At 44.0% G+C, this 25,589-nt stretch overlaps 1 protein-coding gene across 1 annotated transcript in view; it reads right to left on the bottom strand.

Annotated features, from left to right (window-relative positions):
- Positions 1-2,777: 2,777 nt before the first annotated feature.
- pigl (phosphatidylinositol glycan anchor biosynthesis, class L) overlaps positions 2,778-25,589 on the bottom strand; it is a 107,863-nt gene continuing 85,051 nt past the window's right edge. Inside the window, exons 7-9 of the mRNA XM_052035930.1 lie at positions 23,856-23,989; positions 18,524-18,671; positions 2,778-3,240 (exon numbers count right to left, since the gene is read on the bottom strand). Coding sequence (XP_051891890.1) covers positions 18,567-18,671; positions 23,856-23,989 — 239 coding nt within the window. The 3' untranslated portion in view covers positions 2,778-3,240; positions 18,524-18,566. The remainder of the gene's footprint in view (positions 3,241-18,523; positions 18,672-23,855; positions 23,990-25,589) is intronic.

Here is a 25,589-nt window from a genome sequence, read left to right on the forward strand (position 1 = left end):
TGGGGTAGATCCCATTAGATCCTGGGGATTTATTCACCTTAATGTTCTTCAAGAGGCCTGCTACCACCTCCTCCTTGATATCAACATGCCCTAGCATAGCCCTCCCTGATCTCACTTTCCTCCATGTCCTTCTTGGTGAATACTGTTGCAAAGTACTCGTTTAGTACCTCACCCGCTTCCTCTGGCTCCAGACATTAATTCTCTCCTTTGTCCATGAGTGATCCTATCCTCTCCCTGGTTACCCTCCTGTTTTTAATGTACGTATGTTCTCTCCTACACGATATTCCTCAAGAAACTCCCTCGATTCCAGTTGCCAATACCTGCCACTTATTTCTGTTTCATCCAGATCAAACTTTCAACATTCGTTATCATCCAAAGTTCCCTAATATTGCCATCTTTGCCTTTCCCCTTCCTAGAACACACTGGCCCTGAACTCTTTTAAAAGACTCCTATTTGTCAGCTCTAATTTTACCCACAAGGATCTACTTCTATTTACTTACCAACTCAAACAGCCCTCAAGAAGGTTGCAGTGATCTGCTTTGAATCCAACATCAGTTGGATTAATCTAACATCATTTTCCTGTTTCAACTCCATATTTATTGTACATACGATTGAGTTAATTCTCAACCTAAAGATCAGCAGCTGGGGCAGCAGTTGCTGGCCAGAAGCTCAGGTCATTGGCATAAAGGTGAGATGCTGGAGATGAAGGTAACATGTTCGGAAGTGTCTGTGATGAGGGAGGTGGAGATATTGATTCAGGTCAATGACTTTCATCAGATCTGTTCTTTTTCTGGGAGAGGTCAGGGATCCCGTGCTAGACTGCAGGCTTTGGATGGCATTGCTGCTGTGTCTGGGGCTTGAGTGTTGAGGTGCTCTGCGTCTGAGGAGTGACTTCAATCTGGGAGAGAGCAAGTGGCTGAGAGCTGGATACTGGGGGCTGACCAAGGTGGAAGGAGAGGGAGTGAGTGTGATCTGGGTGACTGAAGGAGATGGTGATGGGGAGGAAGAGAGACTAAGGGGGTAGTGAAGGATGGAGGGGATTAAGGTAAAGTAGTGGTGTAGTGCTTAATTTAACTGACTACAATCCAGAGACCTGGGCTGACGATCAATAGAATGGTTCAAATCCCACCACAGCTGAGGAGTTTAAAATCAGATTAATAATTTGGAAACAAACACTAGTCTTGTTGTAAAAACCCATCTGGTTGGCTAATGTTCTCTAGGGGAGAAAATCTGCAATCATAACTCACCTCATTTGGTTGTATTGTCACAGCTATGTTTAAACAGAAAAGGAATAAACTGGAGTGACCACCTAGCAACAAGGTGTCCATTCCAGCCCATTCAAAACTGCAAAACCCTCTTTGCAAACATTGGCGGATGGGTCTAAATTGGGAGACTTGTCCAGCAGACTGCCCAAACAACAGCCTCACATAGTCAAGTTCACATAATCTTGCTTTGCAACATGGCAGAGTCCTTCGTCACAATGCCTAAGTACATCTTGTTCCACTGGCAGGATAGACCCACCAGAGGTGGCAACACATGGGTACACAGGTAGGAGGGAATAGCCCTTAAGAGTCTTCAAAACTTACTCCAGACTGCATGAAGTCTAATGGGATCATGTCAAATGACGGTAAGGAAACCTCCTCCTGATTACCACCTACTGTTCTCCTCAACTAATGAATCAGTATCCTCCATGTTGAACAGTGCGTGGAAGAAGCATTGGAAGTAACAAAGGCATTATGTGAAGACTTCAATGTCTGCGTTTGGTCTCACCAATGTAGAGGAGGCCATACTTGGAGCACCGAATGCAGTAGATGATATAAAGGGAGGTGCAGGTGAATCTCTGTCTCCTGGCAGTGGAGGAGGCATCCAGCATCATAGTGTTTTTCATGGGGAATACACCCACTTGACTCATCCCAACCAATCTAACTGTGGCAGATGCGTCTGTCCACGATGACGGTGATGGAAGTGACCACTGTACAGTCTTGTGGAGACAAAGTCATGTATTCACACCGAGAACTCCCACCATTGTGCAGTGTGATGCTAAATGTATCTAATGGGACAAACTCAGAACAGATCTGCCAGCTCAAAAATGGGCATCCATAAGTGTCTGTGGACCATCAGCAGCAGCAGAAATGACCACCACCACAATCTGTAATATCACAGCCCCGTTATCTTCCTCACCATGACAGTCAAGCCCGGAGATCAACTCTGTTCAATGAGGAGTGCAGAAGGGCTTCTTGGAAGCAGCACCAGGCATATCTTAAAATGATGAGATGCTAGACTAGTGAAGCTCAAATACACAACTTCTTAGGCAGCCCCTCAAGATTGAGGATACATTGCTTCCACTCCAGTTTTGAGGCTTCTGAGGTAGCTAATGATTCCAATGTGGGAAACTCACACTCTTCCACAGATGGGTAAGGAGGTGGCTGATGTGACGGGCAGGAAGTTATTTTGCAAAATTGTGCATTCTTTCTGTTGCTTATGCACAGCCTCCTGATGTGTGGCCTCAAGATTCTCAAAACCCACTTGGGAGGCCAAATGGCCTATTCCTGCTGTGTCCTTATAAACCGCTTAGAAAATAAGGTTGTGGAAATAGTTATGGCAAAAATGGAATTGGCAGAGGAGTTGAACAGGTATTTTGCATTAATCTTTTTGGTAAGAAATCCAAAGGTAGATTAATATTTAAATGGCGAGAGACTGTACCTGAGTGAAGTGCAGAGGATCGAGGTATTCTGGTGCATGAATCATTGAAAGCTGGCAGGCAGAAACATGTCATATCAAGTTTATTATCATCTGCACAAATATGGTGAGGTACGAGTACAACAAAAAAACTTGGTTGCAGCAGTATCACAGGCACATAGATTTCAGAGAACACACAGAACATAAATTATACATAAGGGGTACATAAATTATGCAAGACAGTAAGGGAAAAAAGACTACAAAACATCAGTGCAAAAGCACAATTAGAAACTCCTTGGTTGTGCACAAGGTGGTCTTCCATTGCTGAAGTAGGGTTAGGGGTGTGCAGATCGGTCCAAGAATTTGATGTTTGTAGGAAAATAGCTGTTCCTGAATTTGGTGGTGTGGAACTTCAGGCTTCTGTACCTCCTGCCCGATGGTAGCAGCGAGAAGAGGCCATGACCTGGATCGATGAACTGCAGCCTGATGTATGCACTTCTGTTTTGCAGATGATCCAGAACAGACCGGAGAGCCAGTGAAATAGCATCTGCTGTTGACCTGCTGTGGCAAAAGGCAAATTGAAGCAGATCGGTTCATTTCTGAAGTAGCAGTTGATCTACGCCATACCCAACCTCTCAAAGTACTTCATTATGGTGGATGTAAGTGTTAATATGTTGTACAGAGGGCAAATGGCATTTTGGCCTTAATGACAAAGAGGTTGGAGTTTAAAAATAGGGAGGTTTTGTTTAAATTATACAGGGTGTTGTACTGGGAATACTGTGCACAGTTTTGATCCCCTTACCTACATAAAAAGATAAAGTATAATTGGAGACAGTACAAAGGAGATTCACCAGGTTAATTCCTGGGACGAGAGGGTTGTCCTACCAGGAGAGACTAATATAGTTTGGGCCTGTGATCCTTGGAACTTAGAAGAATGAAGGGTGACCTCATTGAAGCATTTAAGATCCTAAGAGGGCATGATAGGGTAAATGATGGGATGTTTTCATAGTGGAAAAGTCTTGAACAAAGGGAACATAACTACGAGGGGCTGGTCATTTAAAATTGGGGTACTTATAAATTTCTTCTCAGAGGGTGATGTATGTCTGGAATCTTCACTCCAGCAAGTGGTGAATCTGGATCTTTAAATACATCTAATGTGGAGGTGGGTAACTATTTGATGACAAGGAATAGAGGGGTAGGGAGAAATGGCACAGAAGACGTGACACAGAAGATGGCACAAATGCTGGCTCAGCCTGCCAAGCCCACATCCCTTGAGTGAATAAAAAATCAACTCTGTGCATGGGATGAAGATCCTCGCCCTCATTTTTGAGGATATACCAAGAATACTATGTACAGTTGGAGAGAGTGTGCAGTTTGCCTAGTAACATACATAAACACTCTCCCTTCTGCAGGTCTAGTATCCACAGGAATAAACCGTCCTGGCAATATGAATCAACAGTTTACCAGGTACCTCTGCAATATGCCCCAAATACACCCCACATCCCAGGAATTCCAGGATACAATCTCCAGCCCAGGAATATATCCCAGATTTGGGAATACAAACCCAGATGATACCTTGCACTCCAGCACCCGGAATACCCACTTAAATATAAACTACATCCAGGGAATACATCCGGTGAATATGTCATGCATCCAGGGAATATCCTGTACACTTTCAGAAAATATCCTGCACTCCAGTAATATACCCCAAGCCTAGAACTACCGCACCATGCAAGAATATGCCAAACACAATGAGAATATACTTTGGGTACCTTGTCTGTGGCCACCTTGATATTATGCACGTCTATCAGGTCACCTCTCAGTCCCCTACGTTCCGGGGAACAAAGTCCTAGTCTATGCATCCTCTCCTTGTAACTCAGGCCCCCAAGTCCAGGCAACATCCAGGTAAATCTTTTCTGCACTCTTTCCAGTTTAATAACATTTTTACTAAAACAGGGTGACTAAAACTGTACACAATACTCCATGTACGGACTCACCAATGTCTTATACAACTGCACCATAACTTCCCAATTCCTATCCTCAATGCCCTGACTGATGAAGTCCAGTGTGTCAAATGCCTTCTTCACCACCCTATCTACTTGTGACACTGCTTTCAACGAACTACGCACTTGCACTTTTAGGTCCCTTTGTTCCATAACACTCCCCAGGGCCCTACCATTCAGTGTACAAGTCCTACCCTGGTTTAATCTCCCAAAATGCAATATCTCATATTTATCTGGATTGAAAGCCATTTGCCAATCCTCAGCCTACATACCCAGCTGATCAAGATGCCCCTGTAATTTCTCATAACCTTCTACACCGCCATCTAGTTTAGTATCATCTACAGACTTACTAACCATGCCTTGTACATTCACATTGAAATCATTTATACAAATTCCAAACAACAAAGGTCCCAGCACAGACCCCTGTGGCACATCACTAGACCCAGGCCTCCAGTCCGAGAAACAACCCTTGACCATCACCTTCTGCTTCCTACCACAGAGCCAATTATGAATCCAATCCGCTATCTACCCCGGATCCCATGCGATATAACCTTCCAGACTAGCTTGCCATGAGGGACGTTGTCAAAGGCCTTGTTAAAGTCTATATAGACAACATCCACTGCCCTACCCTCATCTACCCTTTTGGCTACCACCTCGAAGAATTCGCAAGAGATTTGTCAGACACGACTTCCCATGCACAAAGGCTTGGAATATAATCTTCATCCCAGTACTCAACTATGCCTCCAGCTTGAGAATGTCCCCCAGGATTATATCCTGCACCCTAAGAACATATTCCATATCCAAGTATAAAATCTCAAATGTAATCAACATCTAGGAATGTAACCCAAATATGCCTGGCACTCTGGGAATGTCCATCTGTATATGTTTAATAGATGTGGGAGCAGTGAGTGCCATTACAGCAAGTACACATAGTACAGCAGCAGTTGGTGCAGAAGAATCAAGTACTGTGTACGAATAAATATTCGAGCAGTAGATACAGCAGCAGTAGGTATAGAGATAGATCAGAAACTCAAGAAATTCAGTTATGACTACTGGATTTAGTATCAGTTAACCGGAAGCATTCTTTCATTGAGGAATTATTTGGAATTTGTATTTAACTCCCAAGTAAGATTGCAAGGATAAGAACATCAATGTTAAATAAGACCATAAGACACAGGAGCAAAATTGGGCCATTTGGCCCATTGAGTCTGCTCCACCATTCGGTTGTGGCTGATTTATTTTTCCCTCTCAACCTAAATCTCCTGCCTTCTCCTCATAACCTTTGACACCCTTACTAATCAAGACCCTATCAATCAACCTCTGCTTTAAATATATCCAATGACTTGGCCTCCACAACCGTCTGTGGCAATGAACCCCACAGATTTACCACCCTGTGGCTAAAGAAATTCCTCCTCATCTCTGTTCTAATGGGATGTCCTTCTATTCTGAGGCTGTGCCCTCTGGTCCTCGACTCTCCCACTACTGGAAACATCCTCTCCACGTCCACTCTATCCAGGCCTTTCAATATTCAGTAGGCTTCAATGAGATCTCCCTTCATCCTTCTAAACTCCAGTGAGTACAGGCCCAGAACCATCAAATGTTCCTCATACATTAACCTTTTTATTCCCGGGATCATTTTCATAAACCTTCTCTGGACCCTCTCCAATGCCAGCACATCCTTCCTTTGGTGTGGGGCACAAAACTGCTCACAATACTCCAAATGTGGTTTGACCACCACCTTATAAAGCCTCAGCATTACATCCTTGCATTATATTCTAGTCCTCCTGAAATGATTGCTAACATTGCATTTGCTTTCCTTACTACGGACTCAACCCGCAAGTTAACCTTTGGGGAATCTTGTACAGGGTCTCCCAAGTCCCTTTGCACCTTGATTTCTGAATTTGTTCCCCATTTGGAAAATAGTCTGTACCTTTATTCCTTTGACCAAAGTGGTCCAGGTGACTTATCCGTGGTCCATCTGGTCCAGGTGACTTATCTGCCTTCAGACCTTTCAGCTTCCCAAGCACCTTCTCCTTAGTAATAGTGACTACACTCACTACTGCCCCGACTTTTCGAACTTCTGGCAAGTTGCTGGTGTCTTCCACAGTGAAGACTTACAAATACTTATTCAATTCATTCATCATTTCTTTGTTCCCCATTACTATCTCACAAGCATTATTATCCAGTGGTCTGATGTCCACTCTTGCCTCTCTTTTGCTTTTTATATATCTGAAAAAACTTTTGGTGACCTCTTTTATATTATTGGCTAGCTTACCTTCATATTTCATCTATTTTTGGTTGCCTTGTGTTGGTTTTTAAAAGCTTCCAAATCCTCAAGCTTCCCATTAATTTTTGCAATATTGTATGCCTTCTCTTTTGCTTTTACGCTTTGACTTCTCGTGTCAGCCATGGTTCCCTCATCCTCCCTTTAGAATGCTTCCTCTTTGGGACGAACTGCTCCTGCGTCTTCCGAATTACTCCCAGAAACTCCTGCTATTGCTGCACTACAATCATCCCTGCTTGGGTCCCCTTCCAATCAACCTGGCCAGCTCCTCTCTCATGCCTCTCTAGTTACCTTTCCTCAACTACAATACCAATACATCTGATTTTAGATTCTCCTTCTCAAATTGCAGGGTGAATTCTATCATATTATGATCACTGCCTCCGTAGTGTTCCTTTACCTTTAAGCTCCTTAATCAAATTGGTATTGGTTTATTATTATCACTTGTACCGAGGTACAGTGAAAAGCTTGTCTTACAAACCGATCGTACAGGTCAATTCATTATACAGTGCAATTACATTGAGTCAGTACAGAGTGCATTGATGTTGTACAGGCAAAAACAATAACAGTACAGACTAAAGTGTCACAGCTACAGAGAAAGTGCAGTGCAATAAGGTGCAAGGTCACAACAAGGTAGATCGTGAGACCATAGTCCATCTCATTGTATAAGGGAACTGTTCAATTAGTCTTATCACAGTGGGGTAGAAGCTGTCCTTAAGTCTGGTGGTACATGCCTTCAGGCTCCTGTATCTTCTACCCGATGGGGAGGCGTTTGATAAGGTACCCCATGCAAGGCTTATTGAGAAAGTAAGGAGGCATGGGATCCAAGGGGACATTGCAGTGTGGATCCAGAACTGGCTGGCCCACAGAAGGCAAAGAGTGGTTGTTGAAGGGTCGTATTCTGCGTGGCGGTCGACGACCAGTGGTGTACCTCAGGGATCTGTACTGGGACCCTTGCTTTTTGTGATTTTTATAAACGACCTGGATGAGGAAGTGGAGGGGTGGGTTAGTAAGTTTGCGGATGACACGAAGGTTGGGGGTGTTGTGGATAGTTTGGAGGGCTGTCAGAGGTTACAGAGGGACATAGAAAGGATGCAAAGTTGGGCTGAGAAGTAGCAGATGCAGTTCAACCCAGATAAGTGTGAATTGGTTCATTTTGGTAGCTCATTTTTGGTATGGCAGAATATAGTATTAATGGTAGGACTCTTGGCAGTGTGAAGGATCAGAGGGATCTTGGGGTCCGAGTCCATAGGACACTCAAAGTGGCAGCGCAGGTTGACTCTGTGGTTAAGAAGGCATATGGTGTATTGTCCATCAATCGGGGAATTGAATTTAGGAGTCGAGAGGTAATGTTACAGCTATATAGGACCCTGGTCAGACCCCACTTGGAGTATTGTGCTCAATTCTGGTCGCCTCACTACAGGAAGGATGTGGAAGCCATAGAGAGGGTGCAGAGGAGACTTACAAGGATGCTGCCTGGAATGCGGAGCATGCCTTATGAAAGCAGGTTGAGGGAACTCAGCCTTTTCTCGCTGGAGCAACGGAGAATGAGTGGGGACCTGATAGAGGTGTATAAGATAATGAGAGGTATTGATCGGGTGGATAGAGTCAGTGGTGACTGCGTGGAATGGGCTGCTGACAACGGTGGTGGAGGTGGACACGATAGGGTCTTTTAAGAGACTGTTGGATAGGTACATGGAACTGAGAAAAATAGAGGGCTATGGGTAAGCCTAGTAACTTCTAGGGTAGGGACATGTTCAGCACAGCTTTGTGGGCTGAAGGGCCTGAAATGTGCTGTAGTTTTTCTATTTTCTATGTTCTAAGAGAGAATGTCCCGGGTGGGTGGGGTCTTTGATTATGCTGGCTGCTTCACCAAGACAGCGAGAGGTAAAGACAGAGTCCAAGGAGGGGAGGCTGGTGTCCGTGATGCGCTGGGCTGTGTCCACAACTCTCTGCAGTTTCTTGCAGTCCTGGGCAGAGCAGTTGCCGTACCAAGCTGTGATACATCCAGATAGGAAGCTTTCTATGGTGCATCTGTAAAAGTTGATGAGAGTCAAAGGGGACAAATCAAATTTCTTTAGCCGCCTGAGGAAGTAGAGGCGCTGGTGAGCTTTCATGGCTGTGGCTTCTACGTGATTTGACCAGGACAGGCTGTTGGTGATGTTCACTCCCAGGAACTTGAAGCTCTCAACCTCAGCACCATTGATGTAGACAAGTGCATGTACACTGCCCCCTTTCCTGAAGTCAATGACCAGCTCTTTTGTTGACATTGAGGGGAAGGTTGTTGTCATGACACCATTCCACTAAGCTCTCTAGTTCCTTCCTGTACTCCGACTCATCGCTGTTTGAGATATGGCCTACAACGGTGGTATCATCTGCAAACTTGTAGATAGAGTTAGAGCAGAATCTGGCCACACAGTCATGAGTGTATAGGGAGTAGAGGGCTGAGAACGCAGCCTTGTGGGGCACCAGTGTTGACAATAATTGTGCCGGAGGTATTGCTGCCTATCCTCACTGATTGCGGTCTGTTTGTTAGAAAGTCAAGGATCCAGTTACAGAGGGAGGCGTTGAGTCCTAGGTCTCAGAGTTTAGTGACAAGCTTACTTGGGATTATTGTATTGAAGGCAGAGCTGTAGTCAATAAGCAATAGTCTAATGTAGGTGTCTTTACTGTCCAGATGCTCCAGAGCTGAGTGTAGGGCCAGGGAGATGGCATCCGCTGTAGACCTGTTTCGCCGACAGGCGAATTGCAATGGGTCCAGGTTGTCTGGTAGGCTAGAGTTGATGCGTGCCATGACCAACATCTCAAAGTATTTCATGGTGGTGGATGTCAGAGCCACTGGTCATTGAGGCATGTTACCTTGCTTTTCTTTGGTACCAGAATGATGGTGGTCTTCTTAAAACAGGTGGGAATCTGAGCTTGAAGCAGGGAGAGGTTAAATATGTCTACAAATACTTTTGCCAGCTGATCAGCACAAGATCTGAGCACACGGCCAGGGACACCATCTAGGCCGGTTGTTTTCACATATTCACTCTCCGGAAGACTGATCTTACGTCCTCCACTGTGATCACAGGTTCAGTTTCATTGGTGGCTGTCGGGGTTGATGTGACAATCCACTTCCCTTCTGTTCAAAATGCACATAGAATGTGTTAAGTTCATCCGGAAGGGCATTGCACAATGGTTCATTGCACAATACCAAATCCAGAATTGCCTTTTCCTTACTGGACTCAACCACAAGCTGCTCTAAAAAGCCATCTCGTAGGCATTCTACAAATTCCTTCTCTTGGAACCCAGTACCAACCTGATGACGGTAACATTGCCCTTTTTACATGCCTTTTCTATCTCCCATTGTAATTTGTACCCCACATCCTGGCTACTATTCAGAGGCCTGTATATAATTCCCATCAGCGTCTTCTTACCCTTTCAGTTTCTTAACTCTACCCACATGGATTCTACATCTTCTGATCCTATATCACTTCTTTCTAAGGATTTAATTTCATTATTTACCAACAGAGCCACCCTCCCCCCTCTGCCCAACTCTCTTTTCGATAGGATGTGTATCCTTGGATGTTTAGCTCCCAGCTGTGATCTTCTTTCAACCACGACTGTGATGCCCACAATGTTATATCTGCCAATTTCTAACTGTACTATGAGCTCATCAACCTTATTTCATGTACTGTGTGCATTCGAATGTAACACCTTCAGTCCTGTATTCATCACCCTTCCTCTCAAATTTGTCTCCATGTTGCCTGAAGTTAAATTCTTATCCCTTTCTTAACTTTGTCTTATTCTTTATTCTGGAGTCTTCAGTAAACTCTCCTGCACTCTCCTTCCTCTTTTACTTTATCCATAGTCTTCCAACCTGTTGAACCCACCCCCCTACTGTTAAGTTTAAAGCCCTATCCGCAGCCCTAGTTTTGCGATTCACCAGGACCCTGGTCCCAGCGTGGTTCAGGTGGAGCCCCTCCCATCAGAACAGCTCCCTCCTTCCCCAATACTGGTGCCAATGTCCCACAAATTCAAACCCACTTCTCCCACACCAATCTTTGAGTCACACATTTAACTCTCTGATCTTATTGACCCTGTGCCAATTTACATGTGGCTCAGGTAGTAATCCAGAGATTATTACCTTTTTGGTTCTGCTTTTTAATTTAGTCCCTAGCTGCTCAAACTCCCTCAGCAGAACCTCTTTCCTTGTTCTACCTACGTTGTTGGTACCCACATGGACCACGACAACTGGATCTTTCCCCTCCCACTCCAAGTTCCTCAGCAGGTCAGATGAGATGTCCCGAACCCGGGCACCAGGCAGGCAATACAGCCTCTGGGACTCTCAATACTTGCAACAGAGAATTGTGCTTATTCCCCTGACTATACTATCCCCAATCACAAATGCATTTCTCCTCTCTGCCCCCTATTGAATGGCTCCCTGAACCATGGTTTGGTTGCTTATCCTTCCGACAGTCCCCACTCTCATCTGCACAGGGAACAAGAATCTCAGACCCGTTGGACAAGCTCAAGGGCTGAGGATCCTCCAGCACTACCTCTTGGATCCCTCTACCTGCCTCACTCACAGTCACACCCTCTTGTCCCTGACCACAGACTGAATTTGAAGTAGTTAATCTAATGGGTGTGACTACTTCCTGAACCACAGCGCCCAGGTAGCTCTCCCCCTCCCTGACATGTCGCAGTGTTTGAAGCTCAGATTCCAGGTCATCAACTTCGAGCCTGAGTTCCTCGAGCAACCAACACTTGCTGCAGATGTGGTCACCAGGAACTACAGTGGGGTCCACCAGCTCCCACATCATGCAGCTACAACACATCACTTGATGCTGCATCCCTACTTTATTTAATTAGTTATAATCTGATGTCTTTTTATTTAACTACTATAAAAAAAACCTTACCCGTTCCTACCTGCTACTCACAGATATGAGGATAAAGATGTCAATGACTGCTGTAAGGAATAGGGGACCCTGTGAGCTTTTCTAATCTTGTGATCGTCAAAGCTTCATGTTCAGTTCTAACAGTATAGTTATGGCTGAATGATTCAGCTTATGAATTTGGCTGCATTGATGGTTGGTTATAAAGGGTCACTGACAATTCATCAGTTCCTGCAAGTGCTACACACCAGAGAACAATCTCCAACTTTAGGAGACAAGAAATTGAGGAGAGAGTGATCCTTCTTAGATCAGACCTTCCTCCTCTCACCACATTATCATGATTCTGGGCCCAATGGATGGACTGTACATAGAACAGTACAGCACAGATACAGGCCCCTCGGCCCACAATATCTGTGCCAAACACAATGAATATTCTTTCAGCTACAGAAACTCATTAAAGCACTCATTGTTCCATCACTTCAAGCTAGGCACCACAGAACAAATCTTCACTTTTAATGATCATTGTTTATATTTATAAATCTTAACTGCTGCAACCTGTTATTAAAAGCACTGAATGTGGTCAAGTCCACAGCTTCCCAGTACGTTAAACAATTTAAGGGGAGGTAGATCTAATTGACGTGTTGAAAATCATGAGGGGCCAACAGAATAATAGTTAGACAGCCCAAAAACAGGCCCTTCGACCCACTGTGACCATGCCAATCATGAAGTACCCATCTATTCTCATAGAGTTATACAGCACTGAGACAGGCCATTCAGCCCAACTCATCCCTGCCAATCAAGTTGCCTACCTGAGCTAGTCCTCTTTGCTTGCATTTGACCCATATCCCTCAAGATCTTTCTTATTCATATACCTGTCTAAATGTCTTTTAAACACTGTGATTGTACCTGCCTCCACCACTTCCTCTGGCAGCTTGTTCCATATACCCACCACCCTCTGTGTGGAAAAAGTTGCCCCTCAGGTCCCCTTTACATCTTTCCGCCCTCACCTTAAACCTGTACCCTCTAATTTTAGACTCTCCTACCCTGGAAAAAGACTGTGACCATCCACCTTATCTATGACCCTCACGATATAAGGAATGATGGTCACCCATCAGCCTCCTACGCTCCAGGGTAAACAATCCCAGCCCATCTGGTCTCTCCTTATAACTCAAGCACTCTAACCCCAGTAACATCCTTGTGAATCTTTTCTGCAACCTTTCTTGCTTAATGATATCCTTCCTATGGACAACCAAGTGTGGTCTCACCAACATATCGTGCAGTTGGAATGTGAAGTGCCCCAACAGGTGAAGGCAAGCATGCCAAACACCTTCTTCACCACCCTGTCTATCTGTGTCGCTACTTTCAGTGAACTATGTATTTGTACATAGGTCTCTATCCTACAATACACTCCAGGGCCCTGCCATTTACTGTTTAAGTCCTACCCTGGTTTAACTTCCCAAAATGCAACACTTCACATTTGTCCAAGTTAAATTCTGTCACCCAGTCCTTGGTCCATTTTCCCAGTTAATCTAGATCCTGTTGTAATCTTAGATAACCTTCACTGCCTACTATACTACCAATTTTGGTGGTATCTGTAAATTTACTAACCATGTCAACTACATTCTCATCCAAATTGTTATAGATGAAAAAACAGCAAGAATTATCATGGACAAGGATAGGAGCAAAGAGGACGGGAAGATATTTAATTGGGGAAGGGCGAATTATGAGGCTATAAGGCGAGAACTTGGGAGTGTAAATTGGGATGACATTTTTGAAGAGAAATGTACTATAGATATGTGGTTGATGTTCAGGGATCTCTTGCAGGATGTTAGGGATAAATTTGTCCCGGTGAGGCAGAGAAGGAATGGCAGGGTGAAGGAACCATGGGTGACAAGAGATGTGGAACAAATACTTAGGAAGAAGAAGGCAGTATACATAAGGTGTAAGCAGCAAGGATCAGATAGGGCTCGTGAGGAATATAGAGTGGCAAGGAGGGAACTTAAGAAAGGGCTGAGGAGAGCGAGAAGGGGACATGAAAAGGATTTGGCGAGTAAGGTTAAGGAGAATCCCAAGGCTTTTTACTCGTAAGTGAAGAGCAGAAGGATGGCTAGAGTAAAGGTAGGTCCAATTAAAGACAAAGGTGGGAAGATGTGCCTGGAAGCTGTGGGTGAGGGTCTCAATGAATACTTCTCTTCAGTATTCACCAAGGAGAGGGGTCTTGATGACGCTGAGGACAGTGATGGTAAGGGTAATGTTCTAGAGTATGTAGATATCAAGACAGAGGATGTGTTGGAGCTGTTAGAAAATATTAGGACAGATAAGTCCCCTGGGCCTGAAGGAATATTCCCCAGGCTGCTTCAGGAGGCGAGGGAGGAGATTGCTGAACCATTGGCTAGGATCTTTGAGTCCTAGTTGTCCACGGGGATGGTACCAGAGGATTGGAGGGTGGCGAATGTAGTCCCCTTATTCAAAAAAGGTAGTAGGGATAGTCCAGGGAATTACAGGCCAGTGAGCCTTATGTCTGTGGTGGGCAAGCTGTTAGAAAGGATTCTAAGAGTTAGGATCTATGAGCATTTAGAGAATCATGGACTGATTAGGGACAGCCAGCATGGATTTGTGAAGGGAAGATCTTGCCTCACTAGCCTGATAGGGTTCTTTGAGGAGGTGACCAGGAAGATTGATGAGGGTGGTGCAGTAGATGTGGTCTACATGGATTTTAGTGAGGCGTTTGACAAGGTTCTGCATGGTAGGCTTCTTCAGAAGGTCAAAGGCCAAGGGATCCGGGGAGGCTTGGCCGTGTGGATTCAGAATTGGCTTGCCTGTAGAAAGCAGAGGGTTGTGGTGGAGGGAGTGTATTTGGATTGGAGGGCTGTGACCAGTGGTGTCCCACAAGGATCAGTTCTGGGACCTCTACTTTTTGTGATATTTATTAATGACTTAGATGAGGTGGTGGAAGGCTGGGTTAGCAAGTTTGCAGATGACACAAAGATCGGTGGTGTTGTGGATAGTGTGGAGGGCTGTTGAAGCTTACAAAGGGATATTGACAGGATGCAGAACTGGGCTGACAAGTGGCAGATGGAGTTCAATCTGGAGAAGTGTGAGGTGGTAAATTTTGGAAGGACAAACTCCAAGGCGGAATACAAGGTAAATGGCAGGATTCTGGGCAGTGTAGAGGAGCAGAGGGACCTGGGGATTCATATCCACATATCACTGAAAGTTGCCACACAGGTGGATAGGGTAGTTAAGAAAGCTTATGGGATGATAGCATTTATAAATCATGGGATTGAGTTTAAGAGCCGTGAAGTAAAGATGCACCTTTACAAAACTCTGGTTAGACCACACTTGGAGTACTGTGTCCAGTTCTGGTCGCCTCATTATAGGAAGGATGTGGAGGCATTGGAAAGGATACAGAGGAGATTTACCAGGATGCTGCCTGGATTAGAGAGTATGGATTATGAGGAGAGACTAAAGGAGCTAGGGCTTTACTCATTGGAGAGGAGGAGGATGAGGGGAGACATGGTAGAGGTATACAAAATACTGAGAGGAATAGATAGAGTAGACAGCCAGCACCTCTTTCCCAGGGCACCATTGCTCAAAATAAGAGGACATGGCTTTAAGGTAATAGGTGGGAAGGGAGATATCAGAGGGAGGTTTTTCACCCAGAGAATGGTTGGTTCATGGAATGCACTGCCTGGGGTAGTGGTGGAGGCTGATACGTTAGTCTATTTCAAGAGATTACTAGATAAGCATATGGAGGAATTTAAAATAGAGGGATATGTGGGAGGAAGGGTTTAGATAGTCTTAGGTGAGGTTTGAAGGTCAGCACAACATGGTGGGCTGAAGGGTCTGTATTGTGCTGTATTGTTCTATGGTTCTAATGTGTTAAAAGCAGTTCAGAGAAGTTTACTAAACTAATACCTCTGGGCAGGTTGTCATATGAGGAAAGGTTGGACAGGCTAGGGACACGACAAGGTACTGTTCAGAAACATACAAGATGCTGAGGGGTCTTGACTGGTGAATGTGGAGGCAATGTTTTCTCTTGTGGGAAAATCTAGAACCAGAGATCACTTCTTAAAAATAAGGGGTCATCCACACAAGGCAGAGATGAATCAAGATTTTCCTCTCTTGTGAGCCTTTACAACTCTTCCTTAAACGGTGGTGGAAGCTGTAATCCTTGGATATTTTTAAGGCAGAGGTAGGTAGATTCTTGATAAGCAAGGGAATGGGAAGTTGCTTGGGGAAGGCAGGAATGGGACGTAACAACCAGCCATCTGCTAACAGCCAAAATTTAGATCCTATTCAGTTTCTGTACAGCATTCTGTGAATTGATCAGCCCAATAATATGTGGAGAGTACAACTAGAGGAGAGAATATACTGGACATGTTCTGGGAAATGAGCCAGGCCAGGTGATGAACCTGATAGTGGGTGAACATTTGGGAATAGTGACCACAACTCATTAAGTTTTAAGATAGTTATGAGTAAGGATAAAATTGGATCTTGCGGGAAGGCACTAAATTGGAGGAGGGCAAATTTTGACAGGATAAGACAGGAGCTAAGGGGCATTGATTGGGAGCAGCTGCTGTCGGAAAAGTCCACGTCTGACATGTGGGAGTTACTTAAAGACCAACTGATCAGAGTTCAGGATTGGCATGTTCCGGTAAAGAGTAAGGACAAGGATGGTAAGGTAAGTGGACTTGGATGACCCGAGAGGTCCTAAATTTAGGAAGAAAAAGGAAGCATACATAACGTTTAGGAAGCTAAAATCAGACTGGGGCTTTGTGGAATATAAAGATAGTAGAAAAGTGCTCAAGTAGACAATTAGGAAGCTCAAAAGGGGCCATGGAATGTCCTTTGCAAGCACGGTCAAGGATAATCCCAAAGGATTTTTTACTTATAACTAGAAAAAGAGATAACTAAGGAGAGGATAGGTCCACTCAAGGATAAAGGAGGGAATCTGTGCTTGGAATCAGAACAAGAAGCTGAGGAACTAAATGAGTAGTTTGCGTCGGTGTTTACTGAGGAGAAGGACTTAGAGGATAGTGTAAACCGAGTGGGGCATGCTAATGTGCTAGGACATTTTGAAATTAAGGAGGCAGTGCTGAGTCTTCTAAAAAGCATTAAGGTGGATAGGTCCCCAGGGCCTGATGGGATATATTCCAGAATATTGAAAGAAACAAGTGAGAAGATTGCTGCGACTTTGACAAGGATACTTGTGTCTCGAAGACTGGACAGTAGCAAATGTTGTTTCTTTGTTCGAGAAGAGAAATAGGGATAATCCAGAAAATGATGGGCCAGTGAGCTTTACATCAGTGGTAGGGAAGCTATTGGAGAGGATACTGAGGGATAGGATTTATGCACATCTGGAAAGGCATGGTCTGCTTAGGGACCTTCCCGTGGGGCAGGTCATGCCTTACCAAATTGATTGTGTTTTTTGAGGAGGCGACAAAGATGCTTGATGAGGGTAAGGCAGTGGACATTAGTTACATGGACTTCAGTAAGGCAATTGACAAGGTCCCTCATGGTAGGTTGATTCAGAAGATAAAGATGCAGGGGATCCAGGGTGAATTGCAAGTTTGGATTCGGAACTGGCTTGCCCATAGAAGACTGAGAATAGGGGTGGAAGGCTGTTATTCTGGCTGGAGGTCCCTGACCAGTGGTGTTCCGCACGGATCAGTGCTGGGACCTCTGATGTTTGTGATGTCTATCAATGATTTGGATGAAAATGTAGGCCCCTTAAAAGCATTGACGTAGAGAAGGATCTTGGGTTCCAAGTCCATAATTCACTGAAGGTGGTTGTGTAAGTGGATAAGGTGGTAAAGAAGCCGTATGGCATGCTCGCCTTCATTGGTAGGGGTGTCATGCTGCAGCTATATAAAACTTTAGTCAGACCGCACTTGGAGTGTTGTGTGCAGTTCTGGTCACCTCAATATAGGAAGGACTGTGGAATGGGTGCAGAAGAGGTCTACCAGAATGTTGCCTGGATTAGAGGGTATGAACTATAAGGAAACGTTGGACAAACTTGGGTTGTTTTCCCTAGCGAGTTGGAGGCTGAGGGGAGACATGATAGAGGTTTTTGAAATTATTAAAGGCATAGATAGGGTAGACAGAGTCTTTTCCCCAGGGTGGAAATGTCAAACACCAGATGACATACTTTTAAGGTTAGAGAGAGAGAGAGAGAGAGAGAGAGAGAGAGAGTGTGTGTGTGTGTGTGTGTGTGTGTGTGTGGTGGGGGGGCGGCTGGTGGCGGGGGGAATGTATAAAGGTGACATGATGGGCAAGTTTTTTTACGCAGAGAGTGGTAGGTGCCTGGAATGCGTCACCAGGGGTAGTAGTGGAAGCAGGCTGTTTAGTGGAGTTTAAGAGGCTTTTAGATAGACACATAAATATGGAGGGATATGGATAACATACAGGACATTTAGTATAAATTGACATCAAGATTGGCCGAAGATTGCGGGCCAAATGGCCTGTCCCCTGCTGTACTGTTCTATGTTCTATACATACCAATTGGATCAAGTAACAAAATGTAGTGGAGGAGACAATTGCAGAATGCTAATGACCAATTCTTTGTTGCCATGATTTTAGTTGGAATTTTGTAGAAATATAATTGTAAGAAGGTTTATTGATATTTTATCGAGTTCTGTAACCAGATCCTCAGGAAATAGCGTTATCCTTGGAAAACCAACCTTGAGCAGTTTGAAGAATGAATGGACCATCACGTGATTGTCATCAATGTGAAAGTAAATGGAAAGTGTTTATAACCATGTAACGAGACACGTACAGGTAGAAACGACGGAACCACAGCAGCTGGGTCTGATGACAATACATTGCTGCCTGCAAAAGGTTTAAAAAAAAACAGCAACAATTATTCTGCAGCAAGAAATCATGGAGAACACATCACTTGATATCAACATTAATCTGCTACAATTCAAAACCAACACCATCAACAAGGGCACAAGCTCACCACCTCCTTCTCAGGGAAATTGGCACAAGGCAATGTTTCTGCCAGGTACAGAGTAAAGCTCCCTTTGCACTGGCCCATTACACACTCCCAGGCCAGGACAGTACAGATTAGCTGCATGTGAAATTACATTATGGCATCTTCTGTGCCACCCACAGCAGAGTAGAGGGTAACCATTCCTGAGAAACCAGAAAGACCAAACCCTTGCATCAGTCAGGCACATAAGAACATCAGAAAAAGGAGCAGGAATGGGCCACCTGGCCTGTCGAGCCTGCTCCGCCATTCGATAAGATCATGACTGATCTGTCCATGGACTCAGATCCACCTATCTGCCTTTTCCCCATAACCCTTAATTCCCCTACTATGCAAAATCTATCTGTGTTTTATATATATTTAATGAGGGAGCCTCTACTGCTTCCCTGGGCAGAGAATTCCACAGATTTCAATACTCTCAGGAAAAAGCAGTCTCTCCTCATCCCTGTCCTAACGCTATTCCCCCGAATCTTAAGGCTATGTCCCCTAGTTCTAGTTTCACCTACCGGTGGAAACAACCCTCCTGCCTCTATCTTATCTATCCCTTTCATAATTTTATATGTTTCTATAAGATCCCCTCTCATTCTTCCGAATTTCAGCAAGTATAGTCCCAGACGACTCACTCTCTCCTCACAGGTTAACCCCCTCATCTCCGGAATCAACCTGGTGAACCTTCTCTGCATCGCCTCCAAAGCCAGTATATCTTTCCTCAAGTAAGGAGACCAGAACTGCATGCAGTACTCCAGGTGCAGCCTCACCAGTACCCTGTACAGTTGCAGCATAACCTCCCTGCTATTAAATTCAATCGCTGCAGCAATGAGGGCCAATATTCCATTTGTCTTCTTGATAACCTGCAAACCAACCTTCTGCGATCATGCACATGCACTCCCACGTCCCTCTGCACAATAGCATGCTGCAATCTTTCACCATTTAAATAATAATCTGATCTTCTCTTTTTCCTTTCAAAGTGGATGTCCTCGCACTTACCAACATTGCACTCCATCTGCCAGACTCTTGCCCACTCACTTAACCTATCAATATTTCTCTGCAGACTCTCCGCATCCTCTGCGCAATTTGCTTTTCCACTCAATTTAGTGTCAACAGCAAACTTAGATACGCTGCACTCGGTCCCCTCTTCCAAATCGTTAATGTATATCGTCAACAGTTGCAGGCCCAACATCAACCCCTGCGGCATCCCAATCACCACTGATTGCCAACCAGGGAAACACCTATTTATCCCAACTCTCTGCCTTCTATTGGTTAACCAATCCTCTATCCGTGCTAATCCATGCATCTTTATCTTATGGATGTCTTTTATGCAGCACCTTATCAAATGCCTAATCCAAGTATACAACATCCACCTGTTCCCCTCTATCCACTGCGCTCATTATGGGATGATAAAGTCTCAGCAGGGGTTAGAGTTGGGGCTAGAAGAGGAAGGGTGGGGGGCAAAGGGGGTTGGGCTGGTGAGAGGGAAGGGGTGAGAGGGGTTGGGAGTGATACAGGGGTGAAGAGTTCTATGTAGGATAGGAGGTGGATGTCAGGAAGGGAACAAAAGGGGAAGCAGGCGGAGAGTTCAGGGTAATGGGGGGGATCAGGGGGGGCTGGGAGTAGATAAGGTATCCCATATACCTTATCCACCTGTGCTGCTGCCTTCATGGACTTTTGGACCTGTACACCGCAGTCCCGCTATTCCTCATTATTTTCTAGATTCTTCCATTCATTGTGTATATCCTAACTGTTATTAGTCCACCCAAAGTGCATGAGCTCACATTTTTTAAAGAGTTAAATTAATGTCACTGCTCTGCCAAGCTGAGCAATATTGTTTTGCAGTCAAAGATTCATCATCAACCACACCAATTTTTGTGTCATCTGCAAACTTACTAATGGTCTCTCCTATGTTCACACATATATGATTAATGTACTGTATTTCTTAAATAGCAAGGGTCTCAGCACCAATCCCCACAACAATCCAGTGGTTATAGGCTTCTAAATACAAAAACAATTTCAAACATTACCCCTCTGCCTCCTATCACCAAGCTAATTTCTGATCCAATTTACCAAATTGATCTGAATTCCGTGGGCACAGCTTTTGGACCAGTCTCCTATATGAGGCTTTCTTACTGAAGTCTATGTAGAACACATCGACCGCAATACCCTCATCCACACACTTAGTTCCCTCTTCGAAAAATTCAATCAATCAAATTAGCCACACAGGATTTCCGCCTTAATAAAGCAATACTGACTATCCTTGATTATTACCTGTGTTGTAAAAGTAACTGAGAACGTAAGGGTTAATGTTATTCAGCTGCTGTGGCCTAACCATGGCGTGACTATAGTCGAGATGCATGATGTCCAGGTGTCTTGTGTAAATCGACAAGTAGTTAGTTAAGGAGTATCCTGTCTTTTCTAGCTGTTTGCGATAAGCGGTTATCCTTTGAGCCTGGAGCTGCCTGTGATTTCAGATTGTAGCATGATGAACTGCTGCTGAGTTACAGAGCGCTCAAAGATAAGAAAGTAACGGATAATGAAGCAAAGAGTAAATCATTATAATGAAAAGAATGAATCATTATAGATGGCTTGCTATGTGAAACTTAGCACGTAGGCTTCTTTGTTTTAAGTATAAAAAGAGACTATGGCATGTGAATGAGTGAGGATCAATACAGAGCTCGGGTTACACTGTTTACTCTTTCTCTGTATCCCTCACTCCCGCTAACGAAAGAAAAATAAAGTGCATGTTGTATGCTCCTTGGTTCTGTTTGTCTTTGCTTTTTACAGTGTGGATTGACTTTCACAGTGTCTCAGGGTGTAAATGAATCCTGACCCTCAGAATGTTTTCCAATCATTTGCCTATGATTGACATTAGATTCATAGACCTATAATTATCGCTTATCCCTACTTGAACAAAAGTACCACCTTTACTGACCATCAGTCATTTGGCACCTCTTGTGTGGCCAGAGAGGATTTGAAAATGTCCATCAGGTCCCTAGAAATCTCCTCCTTTGTTTTCCATAGCAGCCTGGGATACATATCATCAGACCCTGAGGATATATCCAACTTTAAGCCCACTGAGTCACTTCCTCCATTTCAATGATAATTTTTTCTAGAAGCCAGAGAGGATTTGAAAATGTCCATCAGGTCCCTAGAAATCTCCTCCTTTGTTTTCCATAGCAGCCTGGGATACATATCATCAGACCCTGAGGATATATCCAACTTTAAGCCCACTGAGTCACTTCCTCCATTTCAATGATAATTTTTTCTAGAATTCCACTGTCCCCTTCCAGAATTCTCCAACTACAGTGTCTTTCTCCATAGCCAGTACATTAGAGTTATACAGCATGGAAACAGGCCATTCAATGCACCACGTCCACACCGACCAGTTGTCAATCTTGTATTAATCCCATCTTCCACCACTTGGCCCCTAGACTTCTATGCATGTGTGATACAAGTGCTCATCTAGACACTTACATACTGTCAACGACCACTCTCTCAGGCAGTATATTCCAGGCACTCACCATTCTATGGGTGAGAAAGGACCCCCTCAGATCCCCTCTAAAACTCTTATCCCTTACCTTAATCTACAGTTTTATCTACCTCTGATATGGGAAAAGGTTTCCTGCAGTCTAACCTATCTATACTCTTCATAATTTTATAGAATTATGCCCCCTCTTAACCTCCTCTGCTCCAGGGAAAAACAAACCCATCTTCTCCACTCTTCGGGCGAAGCTTCATCCCAGGTAATATCTTGCCTCATACACCTTTTAAATCTTCCCCCTCTCATCTTAAAGCAATGTCCTCTAGTATTTGACGTTTCCACCCAAGGGAAAAGACTCTATCTACTCTCTCTGTGCCTCATAATTTTATAAACCTCAATCAGGTCTCTCTTCAGCTTCCAGGGCTCCAGAGAAAACAATCCAAGTTTGTCCAACCTCTCCTTATAGCTCATACCCTCTAATCCAGGCAGCATCCTGGTGAACCTCTTCTACACCCTCTCCAAAGCCTCCACATCCTTCTGTAATGCGGCAACCAGAACTATAAACAATACTCAAAATGCAGCCTAACCAAAGCTTTATACAGCTGCAACATGATCTCCTGACTTTTATACTCAATGCCTGACCAATGAAGGCAAGCATGCCACACGCCTTCTTTTCCATCCTATCCACTTGTGTTGCCACTTTCAGGAAGCTATAGACTTGAACTCCTCTGTACATCAATGCATTCATACATAAAGTAGGTCTTTATCAGAGGTGAAAGCCGATATTGTTATTAATTAAAAGGGTCCAACTTATCTGCATTGCTGCCAGAGACCAAGGTGCCAGCTTAATTTTCTTCTCTCTACCTGCTGATGTCCTCAGACCCCTCCCTATCATTTGCCCAACCTAGCACCACACCACCACCCAACATCCTCACTGATCCCTCAGCTTCTTCCCCCTCACAGTTCTGTGATCTCTCTTTGACACGCATGACCTCCCTCTCCGCAGGTCTCTATCCTTCCCATATTTTGTTTGCGGTCTCTATGGATCATGGAGATAATCCTGTTTTGTATGCTGCCTTGGGTGTCCAGCAGCTAGAATATTAGAGCCTGCTCTTCATTCAGCAGGTCAAGAATTTCTGTGGAGCATATTTTGGCATCCTGTTTTACCATAACTCATCAAATACTCCCAGGCCAAGAAGAATTTACTGTAGAATTGCATCAGGAGGTTAAAATAAAAATGTTCTTCTCAACTGTGCTATTCAGTGTGTGTTGTACCGATTTAAGAAAACTTTAGTCCAGTCAATGCAAAAGCAGATTGTGAATGAGGTTTTCTGTGGGAACCATTATCACAGCATTCATGGAACCCACTGTCAACTGGGGTTAGACACCATAAACAGTATTGCAAGTCAGAAATATTGGTTTCTATAGCCTAGGAATTATTTGAAACCAGAACTTGTTAGTAAGGTCATACATTTGGATATGTTTCTTCTTTATAAAGACTCAACAAGAAGTTGGTAATAAAACAATCCATGCTATTGTTTCTTTTTACCCTGGCCTGTTGATACTCCTGACTTTGTAATATATACATCACGTAGTGGGGTCTTAGCCAGCTGATTGGAAGATCCAAGATGGAGATATACTTCCGGATAACGTTTGTAGATTCAAGTACAAGAGCCTGGCACTCTGGAAAGGAGCAGAAACATTCTCAATAAGTAGTGTGCTGATCATTCGGAGGGCTACCTGCTCAACTGGAGATTCTCCACTAATGTGGAAGCGTTGGAAAGGGTGCAGAGGAGATTTACCAGGATGCTGCCTGGTTTGGAGAGTATGCATTATGAGGAGAGACTAAGGGAGCTAGGGCTTTACTCTTTGGAGAGAAGGATGAGGGGAGACATGATAGAGGTGTACAAAATATTAAAGGGAATAGATAGAGTAGACAGCCAGCACCTCTTTCCCAGGGCACCAATGCTCAATACAAGAGGGCATGGCTTTAAAGTAATGGGTGGGAAGTTCAAAGGAGATATCAGAGGGAGGTTTTTTACCCAGAGAGTGGTTGGTGCATGGAATGCGCTTCCTGGGGTAGTGGTGGAGGCAGGTACGTTGGTCAAGTTCAAGAGATTGTTAGATAAATATATGAGGAATTTAAAATAGGGGGATATATGGGAGGAAAGGGTTAGATAGTCTTAGGCATGGTTTAAAGGTCAGCACAACATGGTGGGCTGAAGGGCCTGTATTGTGCTGTATTGTTCTATGGTAATGCCCAGCACACAGCTGGCAGAATAGTAAATTTTCAGGGAATTACAGAGAAGTACAAAAACTAATCTGTTTTAATAACAGGGGACCAAAACAATCCTAAAATAAAGTGATGGAAAAGAAGTGTAAAGGACAAACTGGGGGAAGAATTCAGAGTCGGTCAAAGTTTATCTATCAGTAAGATTCCACTCCAGGAGGGGGATTTTGCTGGGGCCAGCTCAGGGGAAATCAGAAGAATTCGAGAACACATATCACTGGGGGAGTATTTAGGAAAGAATGATCACAATATCATTAGATATTGATTAAAGAGCAATCTGGAGAAAACTTCACTGGAAGCGTGTTGATTGAATCAGGACAGATTGACAAAACAATTAATAAAGCATATAGGATCTTGGGGCATAAACAGACAACATGAATACAATAAACAGAGGTTATAGTGAAGCTCTGAAAAAGCTTCAGGCTGCAATTAAAGTATTGCATCCAATTCAGTGTCCACACTATAGCAAGAATGTGAAGATCCAAGAGAGAATCATAAAAGATTTAATAGAATGGTCCCAGTGATGAGGGACACTGATATATTGGAGAAACTGGGACAGTTCTAAGGGCAAAGAAGGTCAACAGGTGATTTGACAAATGTGCCCAAAATTCTGAGTCCAGACAAAATGAATAAAGGGAAGCTTCCCATTGATTAAAGGCTAACAGAGGAACTAATGGTGAAATGAAACATAAAGGTTTTCACTGATTAAGAGAGAGGGTCAATCGTACTTTTAAATTGAATACGTCGGGAGAAAAATTTAGAGGGTTACAAGTTGGGAGCTGGGCAGTGAGATTGACTGGATTGTTCTTGTAGAAGGACTCGATGGGCCAAAGATCTTCCTTTGTGCTGTAGTGTTTCTATGATTTGAGAAGTCATATTCCACTTCGATACTGAACTGAATGACAAATTAGCACCTTCAGGAGAAATTGGAAAGTATCCTTCTTTATAAATCACATTCCACAATGTGGTAGAGACCCCTTTGATATTATATGG

The sequence above is a fragment of the Pristis pectinata genome, chromosome 21 (assembly GCF_009764475.1).
Source record: "Pristis pectinata isolate sPriPec2 chromosome 21, sPriPec2.1.pri, whole genome shotgun sequence".
Lineage (NCBI taxonomy): Eukaryota > Metazoa > Chordata > Chondrichthyes > Rhinopristiformes > Pristidae > Pristis > Pristis pectinata.